The sequence below is a fragment of the Setaria italica genome, chromosome II (genome assembly GCF_000263155.2).
Source record: "Setaria italica strain Yugu1 chromosome II, Setaria_italica_v2.0, whole genome shotgun sequence".
Lineage (NCBI taxonomy): Eukaryota > Viridiplantae > Streptophyta > Magnoliopsida > Poales > Poaceae > Setaria > Setaria italica.
The window spans coordinates 3,848,331-3,866,668 of record NC_028451.1 but is presented as its reverse complement, the minus strand read 5'-3'; the positions used below and the strand labels follow the sequence as shown (position 1 = coordinate 3,866,668).

The following is an 18,338-nucleotide window of genomic DNA, read 5'->3' as shown; positions in this document are numbered from 1 at the left end:
GTTCAGACATGAAACTAAGCATTACCCAAAGAAATGAAATTACAAGCACAAGAGAATTGATCTTAGAACAGTTTGGTATTGCAACCTGGCTTGGCAGTGGTCTGTCCATCAACTTTACCAGTTGGCAGTAACCTTTTCTCTAGTAGACCGGTGCCATTGATAATCAAGAGATTTACCGACTTGATTTTTTTATTCTTGGAAGGTTCAACAGGCTTGAAACCAAACACAGTTGTCCAAGTGTTTTCCATTTCTGGTACCGCAGATATTACTAATTTTCGAACATTGAGAGAGCAAAGGGCCTACAAAACAATAAAATTATACCAAAGCATGTCAGAAAGTCTGAAAACAAGATTGTGAATACATGTGTGCTACAAAAGCAAGAAATTTAGCCTCATTACGTGGGTTTTAGTTTGGGAAAGTCAAAGACAAGGCTACCTTGAAGTCAGTTGGTGGATCTCTTCTTCTGAACAACAGAAAAACAAGGAACTAGACCATAGGATTTTGTACAATACCTCGGCCTCATAAAGATACGATAGAATTGATGCCATTTCAGATTAAACCCATTTTAGATGTTGCGATACGCTCTTTGTTATAAACACACATGGATGTTCAATTATAAGGCAACACATAATTCGCACAGTTGTCTGCTAATAGGTATGCCAGTCAATTTAGGAAACATACTAGGGTACAGATGATGCATCTAACAATTTCAAGTCATGTGAAGAAAGACTCAAGAGACATGTTGGTACTAATGCGTGAATAAGATCAATTCTGCAAACATACTAGAACTGCATGTATAAACATCAGCAGCCCACATGAAGATAAGCTGGAATAAAGAAAGGCAGAAATATATTTGAAGGACATGGGAAGTACAACACAATACGCAAGGAGAAACATATGACAGCAAGCAGAGCAAGCACTAGTACTCACATGAATGTACAACTAAGAAGAGAAAGCAAATTACCGATTCAATTCCATTGAGTAGTCGACGGCACATCCCTTGGTGCCTATACATGCCTCTTGTGCCTATGAATGGCATTTCTGCCAAATCAGTTCCGTGAATCCTGATTCATGCAGAAAAAAATAAATGAAGCATTTTAGAACTGAAATTATGTTAGGATTCATAAATTCATAACAAGAACAAGAAATGAGGGGCAAGTTTGTAAGTTTCACATTATTTATTATGCGTCACAAGTAGCGGTTGGTCAGGAATGAAGAACAAATACCAAACTTCAAAAACAATAGTAGATTAACTGCCTATACAACGGATACAAATTACTGGTGAAATGGAAGACATGTGAAACTCAAATATCATGCTAAAGAGCACCCTAGACACAAATTTTCTGTATACACATGTTGCAGGCAGAAGTTGAATTGAATAATCGTGACACAACAGATGGGGATGGCTAACACACTGGCATCTAAGTTCATTAGCATATAGCTAACCAAATGACTGGTGGAGTGCTATAGAAATCTGTATTACACCCTGACAGGGTACTTGTTTTGTGCCTACTGCCACGGGGGCCACACACATAACAAGGCAGTAAGCACTTCCTGGCAACCACCGAAACTCCTTTCAAACCGAGAAAATACAAATGTACCTTACAGATGCCGCGGATATTACTTCGTCACCCCGTTCCAGGATAAATGTATAGAAGCCACTAAAGTCTAAACGACTGATATCGGACCTGCAATAGCAGATTACAGAATTTCAATAAGTGATTTACATTGGGGAGAAAAAAGAAAAATGGCACATCTAGAATGGCTATGAAGAACAACATGGAGTATAAGGAATACTAAGATAAAGATGAAAGATCTAGGAACGATAACACTTGCTCCCCAAATATGTACTTCCTAGAGCCCATGAACCCAAATTTGAATTGACTTTCATATAGAGATGCTCTTGCAAACATAAAGAATAGAGAAGGTTAAGAAAACAAGATTCCCAGCTTCTAAGAGTTTTTGAACTTCCATTCGAATTGCAACTAGCTTAGGAAAACCATTCATTTTGATTTTTAATGGAGCTACAACCACAATGAATCAAGAACACAAAAACATACTTACCCACAGTTATATACAACATTATGAATCATATTAATTCCACTTCTCTCATCAATGTGTGGCCGAAAGCACTCATCCATAACTGCGAAAGCAAGGGCTGTCTTTGAGCTGCAATGGACCGACTGTGCTTTATTTTTGGGGCGTATGGCCTGATCATTAGCAAAACAGCGAACCAGACTCCATGAAAATCCAGCCTCGATATCATTCTTTATCCCAAGAAGCTTTTTTAGTCGTTTATAAACCTGTGTTATTTCAACGAACAGAACAGCTTTAGTGTCCATGTGTTTTAAAAATTAATATACATATACAGCTAAGAACCAGCAAATACATACATTTCTCAAGACATTAACCATGATTAACAAGATGTATAAGGTAAAACAGGAAATCCCGCATGCTGATATGTTGAATGCTAAGGCAAATTTATAACATGATAGATATACATGCACATTTTTTTTATCAGCTGCAAATTTCCTGGAGATTTATTGATATAATGCTTTAATATAAGCCTTAAAGGGCATGATTCTGACCAGCCATGCAGCTCAGAAACATCATCATCATCTAGATATAATAAAGTATGAATATTAATATATTCTACCCAAGAAATTCTGAAGTATCAAGCGTAACAGAACACCTTAAGATTCATCAGTTAAGCGCCTGAAGCCATTCAGCAATAGTAAGCATCAATAACGCACTGAATGCGAATTTGGAAAGAATCTATATTTGCTGCAGATGATTTTGCTGGGGATCCATGTAATAAAGTATGCATTCCATCATGTAAGCGAGATTTCTTATGCCATACATTCCCAGAAATACAGGAGGACCAAAATTTTCTCAGATTAATTGGCATGCATCCACTAAACCTGAGGTTTGATGCATGATATGTTCCCATCATACAGAAGTAAAAGACCTTTTTAGTGCAGGTTACTATGAGACTGAAATAGATTGACACTAGTAATTGCAGGTATTCTCATCTCCCTATGCATTACCAAACCCTTAAATGACAAAAAATCATGCAATCTCAAAACTTAGTGTGTTGTTAAACCACCAACCATTGAATCATGTGCATATTGGCACATGTGATGGCAGAATGGCACACAAATTGTGCAGGAAAATACTAAACAAGATTATTGCAAGTTGCAACAAAAAAAATGAACTAAGTAAAACTTTGTACCTTTCCACATCCTGGACTGCAAAAGCAATCAATCGAGGTACTGGGTTTGGTACAAACGGAGTCACTCCCGGTTCCGGGTGAACAAGCTTGGTGGTCTGCAGACTTGTTGTGTAAGGCAATATACAAGTGAACATTGCAAGAGAGAGAGCTGCACGTAGTAGAAAATCTTACATTTCCTTGAACATTGCAAGCAAGAAAGTAACTCAGGAGAAGATGTCTTTTCTTGGGCAGAACCACAGAACCTACATAAACAGCTGCGACAATACCAATCTCCACAGGGCATCTGCAGAGGCAATTCACATAAATTAAATTAATACATAAAAGCATGCAACCACAGAATAGTCATTGCAGGTATGTGTATGGTTACCTCAATTCCCAAACAATCCAAGTGAAAAGTTGAGGGGCAGTGATCGCAGCACACCAAATTACCACCATCCCCACAAATAGCACAAGTGTCATCATGTTCATCATCACCAAGATCTATCTTGTAGAATCCTTTCTTTTCATATCGTGTGTGCTTCTCCCATGCATCGTGTAAGCATTGCAACAAAGAAACCCTACCACCTTCTACAAAGATGTTTGCATAGGGCTGCTTCTCTTTCGAACCAGCATGAAGTTCAAACTTCATGGCTGTTAGAATCTTGGAACAGCATCCACAGAAAATACCCTTCCTGGTAATTTTACCCTGCAACATTGCCCTTGTTCTCTTATTGTTCATGTATTTGACCTCTGTGTCTTCAGAAATAACCCCCAGATCTATCATCCATGAATATACTGTCCGCTTCCATTCATATGGAATATAGCCATCCATGTTATCTTCCATATTATGAGTACCCCCGCGGACAAGAAGCCCACATCTCCGATGCTTGATTTTTACCCCATCATCCCTGTTCTGGTGCTTCTTTCTAGAACTTCTATCAGCAAGGATATCTTTTGAGCCTTTGCTTCTGTTGGCCCCAGGTTTCTTTTTAGCACCATAAATTTCTTTATTCGTCCTTCTCCTAACTATGTTCTTTTTCAGCATTGCTAGATCATCCGTTGATATGGCATCTGAAGCACCTGGCATAATATTCTTAAGCTTAGATGAACAGCCCATATCGCGTTGATTTTGAAACTGCTCTTGGTAAACTGCATAAGCCTTAGTGATTGACCAGTAGCCAGTCCCTTCAGGAGAAACATAGACAGAGTCTTCGTAATCTTTGTTTTTCCTTTGTCTTAGCTCAATATTCCATCCATTATCTAAAAGCAAGCGTTTTATCTGGTTCCTGACATCCTGTTTGAGTTTGTTGACAGGTCCTCCCCTTGGCTTCTTCATTCCAAGCTTGTTGAGCACAGGGCCAGATGTGCCTTGCAGGTCAATGGCTTTTGATTTTGCCTTCTTCGATAAATTTCCCTGCAACCCTTTATGCTCTAGCAATCTCTTTTTTAGATTCTTGTGCTCAATTGATTTAGTATTCTCATCTTTCTGACTCAGAGAAGCCTGATGATGCTTTACTGAGGAGTTCTTCAGTTGTTGCTTTGAATTTTGCTGTTTCATTTTCTGGCCCAAAGAAATTCCCACTACGCTTGGATCACTTTTCCTCAACATGATGGGAGAGACTAGATTTCCCATAACTTTCTTCTCACCATTTGCATCCTGCTTCTGAAACTCTGCAATAGCACCACTTTTCTCCTCATATTCTTTATAGCTCTCATTGCTTTCTCCAGCCACCCTACTGCTACTGGGCTGAAACTTCTCAGGACCAGTTTCCAAGTCCATGGTAGAGTTCTTCATCGCCTTGTGACCACTAAACTCTCCATCCAACTTAGTTTTATTGGTAAGAATCTTGCCATCACTGGACTCCTTATCCACCCTGGAGTTCTTCATCACCATCCTGCCATCCCCAGTTTCCCCATCCACCTTATTGTTCCTGGGCAGAAGTTTTCTATCATTAGTCTCCGTCGTCATGCCATTGTTCTTCGGCAGGAGTTTTAAAACCCCTCTCTTTGTTGGAATCCTACCATCACCAGTCTTCTCATCCGCCTTGATATTAGTAGGCAGAACCTTGACATTGCCAGTCTCCCCATCCACCTTAGTTTTCTTCGACAGAATCTTGCCATCACCAGTATCCCTGACCAACTTATCGTTCTTTGGCAATATCTTCAAAACACCCCTTTTCCCTTGCAATCTAATAACCTCCTGTTGGCCAGAATCAGCAGATTTGCCCTGGTCGGTCTTCAACGGTGTCCGTTTTTCATGCTTCTGCAGCTCCACCCATCTCCTCTTGTCATCCAAACTCGATAGCTGCTCTTTCACCTTTGAGGCACTGCTTGCCTTCATATCCACCCCACCTTTATCATCAAGAACTCGCCCTCCCCTTACCTCCGCCTTTTCAAACCGCCACGAAGGGAGCCCCCGGGGCCGCATTTTCCCACCAGTTCCACCCTTAGCTGCACCTCCGCTGCTCCCACTGCCACTACCATGGGCGGCCTCAACTCTGATCTTCTTGGCAACAGGCTGTGGACTGCTCCTCTCAACCTCAACTCCCTTGTTCTTCTCCGAACCCTCTCCATCAGTGGACTTAACCGCTGAAACCTTCTCAGAACTAACAGCCACGGATTCCTCCCCGAACTGATCACCATCACCTCGACCGCCGGCGCCAGCATTGCCCACGGACGCGGCGCCGCCAGCATTCTGCGGCGGCGAGATGCAGAACTCGTCGGCCTCGGAGTCGCTGGACTCCATCACCAAATGCCTCTTCCGCGGCTTCCTCGCGGCCGCCGAGCCGCGCCCATTTCCGTCCGAACCCATAAAAAAAAAAACCCTCCCGAACGAATCCCAAACAGCTCAAACGCTCCGCTCCAAAACCATCGCCGTGCGGCCCTGCGTCACGAACCACGAGAAGAAAAAAATACTCAGCTCGTGAGCGCCCAAGCAATCTCAACCCAACCCTCAACCGAAGCAACGCGAGATAAGAACTCCCAAAAAAAAAAATCCCGCGACGGCGCGGCCTCCGCCCGGCCCGGAAGCCGTTTCCGGGCGGAATTCCGCGCGAGGGAGGACGAGTTGGGGCTCACCTGGATTGCGGGATCGCGGCGGAGGCGGCGGAGCGGTTGGTTCGCGGCGCTGGGGGCTAGGGTTTCGGGGATCGCGGGGGATTTGGGGAAGGATGGGACTGGGAGAAGCCGACGGGGGATTGGCTTCGCCTGCTTCTCGTGCTCGTCGTCGGGAGAGGGCCGTGGGGGTCTAGGGGCTAAAATGGGGGATCCGGGAGGGGGCTGCTTGATAATTTCCCTCGCGCTGTCAATGTTTGCCGTTAACACCCTGGGAGGAGGGTCGGTGTTTTTGCGTGTCAATTTTGGGCTCGGTTTCCCTTTTTCCTTCGTTTTTTTTTTTGAGAAGTAATTATATTTTTTTCCCTCAACAGTATGCACCGCTAAAATACAGAGATAAAATTTGGACGATAACTAATTTACAAGAAATTTTAAAACCAAATCACCAAAGCTAAAAATACAACGAGTGATGCGATAGTCAATGCCAGTGCAAATAGGATAAACTGGGTAGGCAAATACAATAGCAAGATCAATCAAGGTTTCCTCTAAAAATAAAAGTTGTATGGTCAAAGGGAGGATAGGGGGCTTATCACGAGATTGCACGTAAACATTTTGAGAAATTTTAGAGTGCTTGGAAAACGAATTGAAAGTTGATAGCATGCTTTTTGCATATAAAGGCAGTGGTAAAAAAGAATGTGTGTTCCATTGGTGTTAAAGTTTATGCAAAAAAAAACGATAGGTATTTGATCTGCAAATTAGGTAAAATGCTAAAACCTTGATCTCTTATCCCAGCCAGATTTGATGTATAGATGAAAATGCTGATTTTGTTAGCAGCTACGTTTTCATGGCTTTTATGACCATTCTTTATTCCCTCCAACTAGGCAACTAAACTCTGCAACGATCTTTTGGTTGGTGCTAAAGCAACTAACACCTCGTAGTTTAGCATTTCTTGTCACAGACCCATCATCATCTGCCAGCCTTTGCCAGCCTTCATTAGTATGCACCGTACTAACAAGTTCATAGTCTTCTTCCAAAGCAAAACTGCAAAAGGACGTACAATTCAATTTCCAATGGTGACGTATCTAAATTTAAAAGTAAGGCTCCTCACAAAAAAAAAAGTTTAAAAGTAAGGCATTGGAGGACTTACGTTGGGACGAGCTCGATATTTTTCAGATTTTTTAATATAATAAGTATCCTAAATTTATCTATGCATGAGATCAAGCTTCGTTAAAGGGCATACTCCGGGGGAAACTGCCGCTTGGGGATAAAGAAAAAAATGTTGATTTTGGGCTCCTTTGGTAGAGCTCTAGGTAGCTCTGGCTTCTCTGACTCAAGTACTGTGGCGGATGTTGTTGTGCTACTATTCATGGAAGCCATTTTTTCCTCTCCTGCCAAAATGAACTATGGAACGGCTGAAGCCGGTGAAGTCACATTGTTTGACTTCACCGGCTCTGGCTCCTTTGACGCTAGTGGTGGAGCTCAAGCTATGTAAAGTTCCACCAAAAGGGCCCTTTGTGCTATTCAAATCCAAGGAAATCTTTCATGGAGTTGCTTGGATTGAAGGAATAATGCCTCGTTCTCAGATAGATACAATCTAGTAATGCGTGGAATTTTAAAAACTGGCCTTATACATAAAAATGGCATTGCTGGACTTGCTATGAATAATTTTTGAATCATTACATTTTTATAACGACTTTAGTAACACATGGCTGCGGGGGGAAATGGTAAGAAGCATGCCAAAATGACAAATAAAAGAACTGAGGGAGTATTACCGATATACTTTTGTGTGGAAAAATAAGATCCGCAGCACGATGAGGGCTAATGGTCAAGTTTGCAGCTCCGTCCGGTACTGATGACTGAGAAGCTCATTTGGGCTCTTGACTGATCGACTGGGCCGAGGAGGCAAGCTCGCTCGAAGAGCACCATTGGGCTTTGTGGGCCCGCTTAAGGCCCATGTCTCATTCTTGTTTTTCTGATGGCCCATGTCTCGTTCCGATCCGTAGATGATTTGCCTTAAAAAAACATGACGTATATGATATGATATATACTGTAGTCTAAAAGCCCGGATATATATTTTGGCCAGTCACGTACGGGGCTAACAAATCCACAACCAATTTAGGCGGGGCTTTTCTAGCAGCTGCACACTGTCCTCTTTTTTTTTATTTTTTTTTCAGCTAGCATTCTTATTCTGGTTGGCAAGGAACCAAACGCACACATCATTCGATCAACGTCGATGTTAGTTATAATTTCGTTCGTGAGCTGGCTGGTGCGTTGGTTCCGATTACAGGTCGTTTGGCTGTTCAGAATTATAGTTTTTTATATGCACTTAAATGTACGATCCATCTAACTGCGTAGTAAAATATATAAATCTAAAATAAAAATTAAAACGATTTATAATTTGGAACGAAAGGAGTAGTATATTGTGGTGAGCTAGCTTGCACCTACGTGTGCCTGCCTTTCCTTGCTTTATATGAGCCGACGTCAGCTGTGCATGCAAGCCTACGAGCTTTGGTCGAGAGGATTCTAATTGATTGTTAATGATAATGTTTATTGGAGCGCATCTTAATTTGCAACCAAACATATTCTCTAATCATGCATGCAGAAGGATCAAAGATGCCAACCGGCCGGCGTATATACGAACCAACACACCACGCAGCTGGCTCGCTGACAGTGCCAAAAGATGTGGCAACCCGAATCGTCGTCCGTTCGCTCACTCAAAGTATAGTTGCGAACTCAAATCTGTACTGAATTCGTAGCGAGCCATACAATTAAATAAGTTGATCAGGGCAATTCGGCGCGTGATTGGCTGCGGTTTAAGGAACGGTAAGAAGATCAAGTCGGTCAATATAGAAGCATACAGGCCGGTTTGATTGGTTTGCATATGATCCGAGTCAGGATGGAGGATGGATAGAGTTGTTGATTGGTTGGTTGTGCGATGGGCTGCTTTGTGTGGCTGCAAGTGGAGTTCATAGTATTGCCTGTATCAGTTCGGCAAGGGAAGGGCAAGTCTTATGTAGCATGCGGTCTAGAATGGAGGAGGTAATCTGAACGAGACCATACAATAAAAACATGCGGGTGTAGAAACCAATCAAGGCTAACATGCGCAGCGCGGAGCAGGATGGTGCGTCGAATCATGGTATTTGGTCTACCAACCACCCCGATTTCATGTATGCTCCTTTACATGAGCGGAACTTCCTTGAGGTTAAAGGGGGCCACGCCCCCCTCCCATGGTTGAGATTTCTTTCAGTAATCACTTATGTTCACCGCCTATAAGCACTAATACATGCATGTATAATTTGTGTTTATCTCTTAGCTTGGTCCTCTGCAATATCCTTGAAACTCCTTCACTAGTTGTTTAATCAAAAAGGTTGAAACTTGAGGGTATTGACAGTTGTCACAATTAATTTACTGGGCCTCCAAGACCTTATTACTTACAACTACATGAAGTTTGGCTGTAGTGTGAGATTGCATAGCCCTTAACTTTGCCAAGAAAGTTTAACATGATAAGAAAAATACATCCCAAACAGATAATTCTTAAGGTACGGATAACTCAACCAAGGAATCAATTGAGCACCAATTTCTTGCACAATGAGATGAGATGAGCCCCTTACGTGGATGTGAAGCTCAACTCTTGGACACTGTTTGGTTTCACTTATACACAATTTGTAGATGAAAAAAAGAAAAACCCTACCAAAGACTCACTTATTCCTTAGAAGTTGCTCAGCATAGGAGCACGGCTCACTTATTTTCTACTCCCTTCGTCCAAAAAAACAAATCATCCAAAAAATTTTAGGACAGATTAATAAGGAGGTAAAATGACCTCGATTGTCCCTATTTATTAGCCATATTTGACGCTAATGGAATAACTTGGTTTTTTACGGAGGGACTAAGCGGCTTGATCCCCACCCACTCTTTTAGTAAATAAAAATGATTAGAATCGTTAAATATCCAATTAATTATCTCTCCATCGAGCCGTGGTACCCGTGCCTTCCGACAGAGACCGGAGTGTTTACCTCGTATAGGACGGTGACGGCCAGGCCACCACCTCGCCGTATGCAAAGCAGCAAGCCACGGCCTCGGACACTGCTCACCAGAGTGGTGGCACTACTCATTGCCTGGCACGGGACCACCGGTGCCCACCACCTCGTGCAAGGTGGCGGCGTCGGCAGCCGGGCAGCCACCCGCGGTGGCGGACAGCCTCGCCGGCGGTGGGTACATTCCCGGGGTGCACCCTGCACGCCCCCCCACCCCCCTCCTGTTCCCGCCATCCCACGCTGCCCGCCACCACGCCCACGCCGCCTGCTTTCCCCGCCACCTCCCACCCCCCACCGCAGCTCACCAACCCCCACCCACTGACGCCCGGGCCCCATCTTCACCCCTGCCCCATCCGCACGCGGCACGCGCCTACCCTACCCCGCGTAGCCGCGACCTGCCCACTCCCTCACTGCGGCCACTTTACAGTGCCGCAACCGCCACGCGTCGCGCCGCCATTGGCCGGTGGGACCCTCCCACCACCCCACCCACCTCTTTATTCACTCCCACCTCCTCTCGCTTTCCCCTTTCATTCCCCATCCACGCCTCGGGGGCAAAGCAGGAGGGGAATTTCCGGCTAGGGTTTCGCGGATCGAGAGCGGGGAGGGCGGCTAGGGTTTCGGGTCCAGGTCGGCGGCGGCGGCGAGCGGGCCCGGCATGGCCTCGCCGGCGGCGGTGAAGGCGGAGGAGGGGGCGGAGGAGGGGGCGGTGACGGGGGACATGGTGAGCGCGGGGTTCGCGGAGCTCGAGCGCCAGCAGCAGCTGCTGGCCACCTGCACGCGCCTCTACCAGCAGCTCTCCGACCACTTCGGCTCGCTGGAGCGCGGGCTCGCGGCGCGCTCCGACGCGCTCCGCGTGCGCTGCCGGGCCTTCGACGCGCGCACCCACCGCGCGCTCGACGCGCTCCACCGCAGGGAGGCCTCCATCGACGGCTCCGTCTCGCGCGCGCTCGACCACCTCGCCTCCCTCTCCGCCGACAAGGGGGCGGCCCCCGCTGCCGCTGCCGCCGGCGCGGACGCGGACGGGCTCGCGGAGGGCCTGCGGACGCTGTGCGCGCGGATGGACTCCGCGGCGTTCTTGGGCTTCGTGGTGGCCCGCCGCAAGGAGGCGGACGCGCTGCGCGCCGAGATGCCACCGGCCCTGAAGCTCTGCGTGGATCCGGCCAAGTTCGTCATGGACGCCGTCGCCGGCGTGTTCCCCGTCGACCGCCGCGAGGTCCGCAGCCCGGCCGACCTGGCCTGGGCGTGCGTGCTCATCCTCGAGGCCGCCGTGCCGGCGCTGGCCGACCCGGACCCGGAGATCGGCGCCGCGCGCCCGCTCGTGCCGCGGGAGGCGCGGGAGCGCGCGCGGGCCATGGCGAGGGAGTGGAAGGAGGCCGCGGAGAAGAAGGGCGGGGTGGAGGGCGCCAAGCCGCCCGATGCCCATGCCTTCCTGCAGCACGTGGCCACCTTCGCCGTCGCAGAGAGGGAGGACCGCCCGCTGTACCGCAGGATTGTGGTCAGCTTCTCCTGGCGCAGACAGATGCCGCGCCTCGCGCTCACCCTCGGCCTCGAGGAAGAAATGGCTGGTATATACACTTGCTTCTTGCTTGCTGCTAAGCAGCCTGCATTTTTTTTTTTGTTCGTGTCTGTTACTCCACAATTATTTCTGATAGTTCTTTAGGTTCTATCTATGCCAAGCAAGTGCTGGGTTTGATTTGGGGACAATCAAGTGTGCAGTGGTATAAATTGGGCGAGATCTAGCATTTAAATTGTCATCAATAGGGTTAAGTGGTTGGCACCAGTAATTGTAGATCAGAGCAGCAGTAGCATTTCAATAGGCTTTTCAGGGAGGGTAAAAAATACCACACAGGCAAAATGAGGAGAAAAGTTTCTTCTTTATTTTCACTAAGAGCGATTCCAATGGTCTAGCTTAGAGCTATCTCAATTAATTTTTGACTAGTTAAACAATGCAATAAGTATGAGACTAGTGTGGAGTGAAGAGCTAGTCTCGATGCAGTTTTAGTTTTCTCTCACAGCACGAGCTTCAAAGCTGTACATGGGACCCACATCAAGTATGAGCTATCAACTAACTTACACCTGGAGATGCCCTAATGCTCCTGCACTGCTAATTACCCTACTGTGCAAGGGTATGGTAGTAGTACTACGATTAAATCGAGTCTTTTTAGAGTAAGGCATGTCCTTTCCTGGGCTGGGTGGTCTCTGTCATAGCCATGTGCTAGAAAAGGTTGTCTAGTATTTATCAAGTGCTCAGGATAACTGTGTCTTCTGTTCCTGATGGCCATCATTCTTAGTGGCGCTTGTCTTGGGGGCCATTGCTTTAGCCTTTAGATGTCGTCAGATTCTTGTGCCTACAGTACTGTTGCCTTTGAGTGAAAGGCAATTCAGTGTTGCAGTGTCGTTAACAACAAGTTTCTGGACTCCCAGGTTCCAGTGCTGAATAGCCTTCTTTACTCTTCCAACCTGCAACACATACTAGTCTACTACATAGTATTAATTTGTCATGCAGCCACAACACTGATAATTCCATGCATCTGCATGCTGTAACAAATTATTTCTGTTACTAGAATGGAGTTTGCTGCCAAATTCATGGCAGTTTGGTTTTGCTTCCTGGGCATTTCCACTGTTTGCATACGCCAATGCTTATATATTAAATTTGGTGTGTTTTCACGAGCACATAATCGGTCATTGTCTTGTTGAGACTTAAGCAGACTAGTCACTACGTATTTATATACCTTCTTTGTAGATATCATTGAGGAGCTAATTGCTAAGAGGCAGCAGCTTGATGCTGTGAATTTCGCATATGAGGCTGGTCTTCAGGAGAAGTTCCCTCCAATTCCTCTTCTGAAGTCCTACCTAGAAGACTCCAAGAAAACATCATCTATTGCTTCAGATAATTCGAGCACTAGCAGTGGCCAATCAGGGGTATGTCTGATGTCAATTTTTGAACTGTAACTTGTTAACAGTTCTCACATGTGCATAGTGCTATCCGTCATCCACATGTTACTTCTGATTTCAGTTCTTATCACCTTGCCTGTTAATTGGATTCTATTGCGCCTCTCTTTGTTATATGAAACCTAATGGTGTCTGATGTTATTTATCTTGTAGAGCAATGTGAACAAGAAAGAGCAGTCGGCACTGCGAGCTGTTATAAAGTGTGTTGAGGACCGTAAACTGGAAGCTGAGTTTCCACTGGAGGATCTCCGGAAGCAGCTCGAAGAGCTGGAGAAGGCCAAGACCGAGAAGAAAAAGGCAGCATCAAGTGCTTCCAGTGGCGGCAGCAGCGGCCCTGCAACCAAGCGTATCCGTGCAAGCAATGGAGGCCCAATGCCTCCTGCCAAGGCAGGTCGAACTAACAACGCGTCCGTGTCTTCTTTCCCAACTCCCACCACATTTGCCCGCTCTCCCTCCCACACCTCATACGCCACCACTTCCCCTTCCCACACCTCATATGCCACCGCCTCCCCTTCCCACGCATCATACGCCACCGCCTCCCCTTACCCTTATGACAGGGCGGTTGGTCATGGCCTCTACTGCAACCGGAGCCCACCGGCTATCAGGGAGCCATATGTTTACCCAGTTGAGGAGGTAGCCACTGTCAATGTCGGCATCGCGATGCCATACTCCACCCCACCCATGAGCTACCCCACCCCCTATGGTGGGTATGCCAATGGTATGGCAGCTTACAACAATGGAATGGCTCCTGCCTTCCATCAGGCTTACTACCGGTAGGTTCAGTCAGGAAAAAAAAAAGTCGCTGATGAATGACATGACAACAACTAATGATGCCAACGACTCAATCGCGCAATGGCCCTATTTTGTAGTGACTGACTACAACGGTAGATTGGTATCTCAGCTCATATGTCCTTACCACTACTATTAGATGTCTCTGTGTTGTATTAGCGCTCGTCTCATCCTAGAACACTACTTTTTACTGCTACTAAGGAACCTGGATGTAAATTATGTATGGTACCAGCGAGACTCACGTCCTCGCCTTATGTAATTCTATTCGGAACTATGAAAACCCCCCAAAAAAAAATCAGCATGTAATCCTTTATGTACCGTGGACTTGATTAAAAGCGTTTTTAGTTTACCTTTGCTGTGTGATCATTATGGTCTGTGGACATCACTTGAGTTTTGGTTTGAGTCTGTTGAGCACGTTTATTATTTGTTTGTCTTATGTTCAACTGTTGTGCGGCCTGTTCGCTTCAGCTTATTCAGCCGGCTTATCAGCCACCAAACAGTGTTTTCCTCTCACAACAAATTAGCTGTTTCAACAGTGTTTTCCTCTCATAACAAATCAGCCGTTTCAGCTTTTCAGCCGGCTTATAAGCTGAAGCGAACAGGCCCGTGGTCAGCTGGAGTTGGTTTGGAGGGGGGATGGTGGGTGAACTGAAGGTGATGATGGTCTTGTAGGTCACAATGAGTGGGGTGTGGCGGTCACATGGCTCTGCCTGTCCAATTTGGTACCAGTGTAGTGCAAAGAGCAGGCAGGCTAGCAGTTGCATAATGCACGCATGTTCTTCGCACATCAGTGCCTTTGCTGATAGCATTTCATCTCATTTGATGATTCCATTTTGCTTTTGCTGGCCTTTTCTTTTTTGCTAGGAGCTAATGGCGACATCTATACAACCTTATTTTGTTCATATAAACATAGTTATGCTTGTCAAATTTGTCAAGAACGTTGTGCGACTCAGACTGCTGCGCTGCTGCCGTTGACCATCAGCAGCACTATGTCAAATTTGACAAAGCTGCTTGTCAAGAACTACTATTAGATGCTCATCCCTGTTGCTTCAGATGACGAGACTGCTTTGCCGTTGATGAGCATCTTGATCTGATGGTGCTGCATATTTACAAAATATGGCCATCTCCTTTTCTTTTTGGCACATAAGCATGGTTATGCTTACAAAATTTGCCTGGGTTTTTATTTGATTGGCGTGATTTTTGTTCATAGCAACAGGAAGGCAAAGATGCTTTAGCACCTCATCACCCCCCAACACCAATGCTTCCTGGAATCACCAACTTTCTGCACGCGTTGCATCGTGCTTCCCCAGCCTTGCTCTGTTGAGTTTTCTGGTCATACCATCAGCTTTGTTCTCGGCCTTATCCGCGCAGCATCCGCTCTTCTCCAGCCCCGCCTCCGCCGCCGCTCGTCGCGACAGCCGACAGCCCTGCCCCGCCGCCCCTGCGCTGCTACGCTCCATTCTAGCCGCCTCCGTGGCTTTGGCCCCTCTCGCGGCTGTGGGGCCTCGGCATCCTCGCCACAGTTTGGTGGAGTTCAGCTCGGCCTTCGGCATCAGCACCTTTCCCCCAAAATGGCCGTGTGGCCGGCCTCCCTCCTCATCGCCGTTCTCTCGTTCTGCGAGGCAGTACGGGCCATCAGGACGCACGGCGGCGGCGGCGGCTATGTCTCCGCGGTCGGGGACCCCGGCATGCGGCGCGACGGCCTCCGCGTGGCCTGGGAGGCCTGGAACTTTTGCAACGAGGTCGGCCAGGAGGCCCCCGGCATGGGCAGCCCCCGCGGCGCCGACTGCTTCGATCTCGGTTGATGCTCTCTCTCATCTTCTCCTGCCCTTCCATTCTTCCAGTTCCACACGCCGCGGTTTTCCAAGATTCGAATTTCGATTATTCAGCAAGGCTAGCTAAATCTTTGCAGAGACTAGCGCTGGCGAGCACGGCCAGCCGGTGTACGAGGTGGTGCACCGGGTGACCGACGCCGACAACGACCTCCGCGCGGGCAACCCGTTCCCGGGGGCGCCGGCGAACGCGACCGTCACCGACGTCGACCGCTACGCGGCGGCCAAGGAGCTCTACCTCGGTGGCCTGTGCCAGGTGCCTGACAACCCTGCGCCGTGGCAGTTCTGGATGGTCATGCTCAAGAACGGCAACCTCGACACCACCGCGGCCATCTGCCCGGAGAACGGCCGCCGGGCACGCCCGTTCCCGCAGACTTCCCGGTTCCCCTGCCCGGGGGGCGCCGGCCGGTGCATGAACCAGCCGCTGGTGTTCCATAACCGCACCGCGCTCGACGACGCCGGCCGGTGGCTGCGCGGCGGTCTCTTCGGCACCTACGAGCTGGACGCCGCGGATCCCGGCAGCGGCGACGTGTCCTACTACTCCGTCACGTGGGAGAAGGAGGTGGCGGCGAGCGCCGGCGCCGGCGGGTGGGCGTTCCACCACAAGCTGCGGACGTCAAACGAGTACCCGTGGCTGATGCTGTACCTGCGCTCCGACGCCACCAGGGGATTCTCCGGCGGCTACCACTACGACACCAGGGGCATGACCAAACAGGTGCCGGAATCGCCGGACTTCAAGGTGCGCGTGACGCTGGAGGTGAAGCAGGGCGGCGGTCCCAACAGCCAGTTCTACCTGATGGACATGGGCAGCTGCTGGAAGAACGACGGCCGGCCGTGCGACGGCGACGCCGCGACGGACGTGACGCGGTACAGCGAGATGATCATCAACCCGGAGACGCCGGCGTGGTGCCGGCCGTCGAGGATCGACCAGTGCCCGCCGTGGCACACCTTCCGGAACGGCACCCGCGTGCACCGCACCGACGCCGCCCGCTTCCCCTACGGCGCGTACCACGTCTACTGCTCCCCCGGGAACGCGCGGCGCGCCGAGCAGCCCACCACCTACTGCGACGCCTACAGCAACCCGCAGCCGCAGGAGATCCTGCAGCTCCTGCCACACCCGGTGTGGGGCGAGTTCGGCTACCCCACGGCCAAGGGGCAGGGCTGGGTCGGCGACCCCAGGGCCTGGGAGCTCGACGTCGGCGCCCTGTCCCAGGCGCTCTACTTCTACCAGGACCCGGGCACGCCGGCGGCCAGGAGGCGGTGGACGTCGCTCGACGTGGGCACGGAGATATACGTCAGCGAGAACGCCGAGGCCGAGTGGACGCTCAGCGGGTTCGATATCCTTGTTCCGGACACTTGCATCAAGTCGCAGCAAGAAGGAACCGCCGGCAACAGTTGCTGGTAGAGTAGTTGATCAAAGGGAACATCACGCTCGTGTCAACAATTCTGATTGAAACTTGTAACAAAAAAATGCTAACAAGGAAGACATATGGACAGTAGTACTGCAAAATAAAAGAGTTCATCGATAGTAATTAGACAGCAGAAATTTTAGCTGTTGCCTTCTTTTTTATGGAGATATCGATACAAGGAACATCACATGGCCTCCGCCTGTCCAATTTGGTACCAGTGTAGTGCCAAGAGCAGGCAGGCTAGCAGATGCATAATGCACGCATGTTCTTCGCGTATCAATGCCTTTGCTGATAGCATTTCATTTCATTTGATGATTCCATTTTGCTTTTGCTGGCCTTTTATTGCTAGGAGCTATGGCGACATCTATGCAATTCTTGTTTTGTTCATAAACATAGCTATGCACTTGTGCTTGTCAAATTTGCCAAGAATGTTGTGAGACTTGGAGACTGCTTTGCTGCTGATGGTCATTTTGCTCTTTACCTTCTCCCCAATCACCTCTGCGCTGGTCTCGAAGCAAAAAAAAAAAAAAAAAAAAAAAGGCATTTCAGTGTTTCAGATGACTAGACTGCTTTGCCGCTGATGATCATCTTGATCTGATGGTGCTGCATATATATTTACAAAATATGGGCATCTCTATTCTTTTCTGGCACATAAGCATAGTTATGGTTACAAATTTTGTTGATTGACATGACCTTGTTCGTAGCAATAGGAAGGCAAAGATGCTTTAGCACCTCATCACCACCCCCCAACACACACATGCTTCCTGGGATCGCCAATCGTTGTGCACCCGTTGCTTCGTGTTCCCCAGCCTTGCTCTGTTGAGTTGGCAGACAATGCGCTCTGCTCATACCGTCAGAATGATAACAATACGAACTCAAAAGCAACGCCACAACATGAAGCCATCATTCTCAGTCTTTACATCACGTCCGCGGTGAAAAGAAGAAGAAAAAAAATCTGCTCCTGCCGGATGCGAGACGCCTGGACCTTTAATCCCTGTAAAAATCAAGCAATCTGGTCCAGGTAAAATCGAGATTCTCAAAACTCCACACTCTTCCC

General features: G+C 48.0%; 3 protein-coding genes across 3 annotated transcripts; 2 read left to right on the top strand and 1 right to left on the bottom strand.

Annotated features, from left to right (window-relative positions):
* Positions 1–47: 47 nt before the first annotated feature.
* On the bottom strand, positions 48–6,450 carry LOC101769830. The gene is made up of 8 exons (XM_022824190.1): positions 6,290–6,450; positions 3,600–6,095; positions 3,404–3,515; positions 3,233–3,327; positions 2,065–2,303; positions 1,602–1,688; positions 965–1,064; positions 48–299 (listed from the first exon to the last, which is right to left on the bottom strand). The coding sequence occupies exons 2-8, from the start codon at positions 6,021–6,023 to the stop codon at positions 63–65; spliced, it is 3,294 nt and encodes a 1,097-aa protein (XP_022679925.1). The 5' UTR covers positions 6,024–6,095; positions 6,290–6,450; the 3' UTR covers positions 48–62.
* A 4,398-nt stretch (positions 6,451–10,848) lies between these two features.
* On the top strand, positions 10,849–14,406 carry LOC101778184 (FRIGIDA-like protein 4b). Its single transcript, XM_004955537.3, has 3 exons — positions 10,849–11,864; positions 13,043–13,221; positions 13,405–14,406. Exons 1-3 carry the CDS (start codon positions 10,955–10,957, stop codon positions 14,026–14,028), a joined length of 1,713 nt encoding a protein of 570 aa, XP_004955594.1. The 5' UTR covers positions 10,849–10,954; the 3' UTR covers positions 14,029–14,406.
* A 221-nt stretch (positions 14,407–14,627) lies between these two features.
* Positions 14,628–17,557, top strand: LOC101778584. Its single transcript, XM_004955538.3, has 2 exons — positions 14,628–15,840; positions 15,953–17,557. The coding sequence occupies exons 1-2, from the start codon at positions 15,612–15,614 to the stop codon at positions 17,275–17,277; spliced, it is 1,554 nt and encodes a 517-aa protein (XP_004955595.1). The 5' UTR covers positions 14,628–15,611; the 3' UTR covers positions 17,278–17,557.
* The last annotated feature ends 781 nt before the right edge of the window (positions 17,558–18,338 follow it).

What these genes read in the sequence shown, in the direction of transcription:
- LOC101778584 (XM_004955538.3), top strand. Translation starts at nt 15,612, where the DNA reads ATGGCCGTGTGGCCGGCCTCCCTCCTCATCGCCGTTCTCTCGTTCTGC. An exon ending in CGCCGACTGCTTCGATCTCG is followed by an intron (nt 15,841 to 15,952) that starts GTTGATGCTCTC and finishes AAATCTTTGCAG; the next exon opens with AGACTAGCGCTGGCGAGCAC.
- LOC101778184 (XM_004955537.3), top strand. Translation starts at nt 10,955, where the DNA reads ATGGCCTCGCCGGCGGCGGTGAAGGCGGAGGAGGGGGCGGAGGAGGGG. An exon ending in CCTCGAGGAAGAAATGGCTG is followed by an intron (nt 11,865 to 13,042) that starts GTATATACACTT and finishes CCTTCTTTGTAG; the next exon opens with ATATCATTGAGGAGCTAATT. An exon ending in CTAGCAGTGGCCAATCAGGG is followed by an intron (nt 13,222 to 13,404) that starts GTATGTCTGATG and finishes TTTATCTTGTAG; the next exon opens with AGCAATGTGAACAAGAAAGA.
- LOC101769830 (XM_022824190.1), bottom strand. Translation starts at nt 6,023, where the DNA reads ATGGGTTCGGACGGAAATGGGCGCGGCTCGGCGGCCGCGAGGAAGCCG. An exon ending in TGGATTGTTTGGGAATTGAG is followed by an intron (nt 3,516 to 3,599) that starts GTAACCATACAC and finishes TTGCCTCTGCAG; the next exon opens with ATGCCCTGTGGAGATTGGTA. An exon ending in CTTGCAATGTTCAAGGAAAT is followed by an intron (nt 3,328 to 3,403) that starts GTAAGATTTTCT and finishes ACAAGTCTGCAG; the next exon opens with ACCACCAAGCTTGTTCACCC.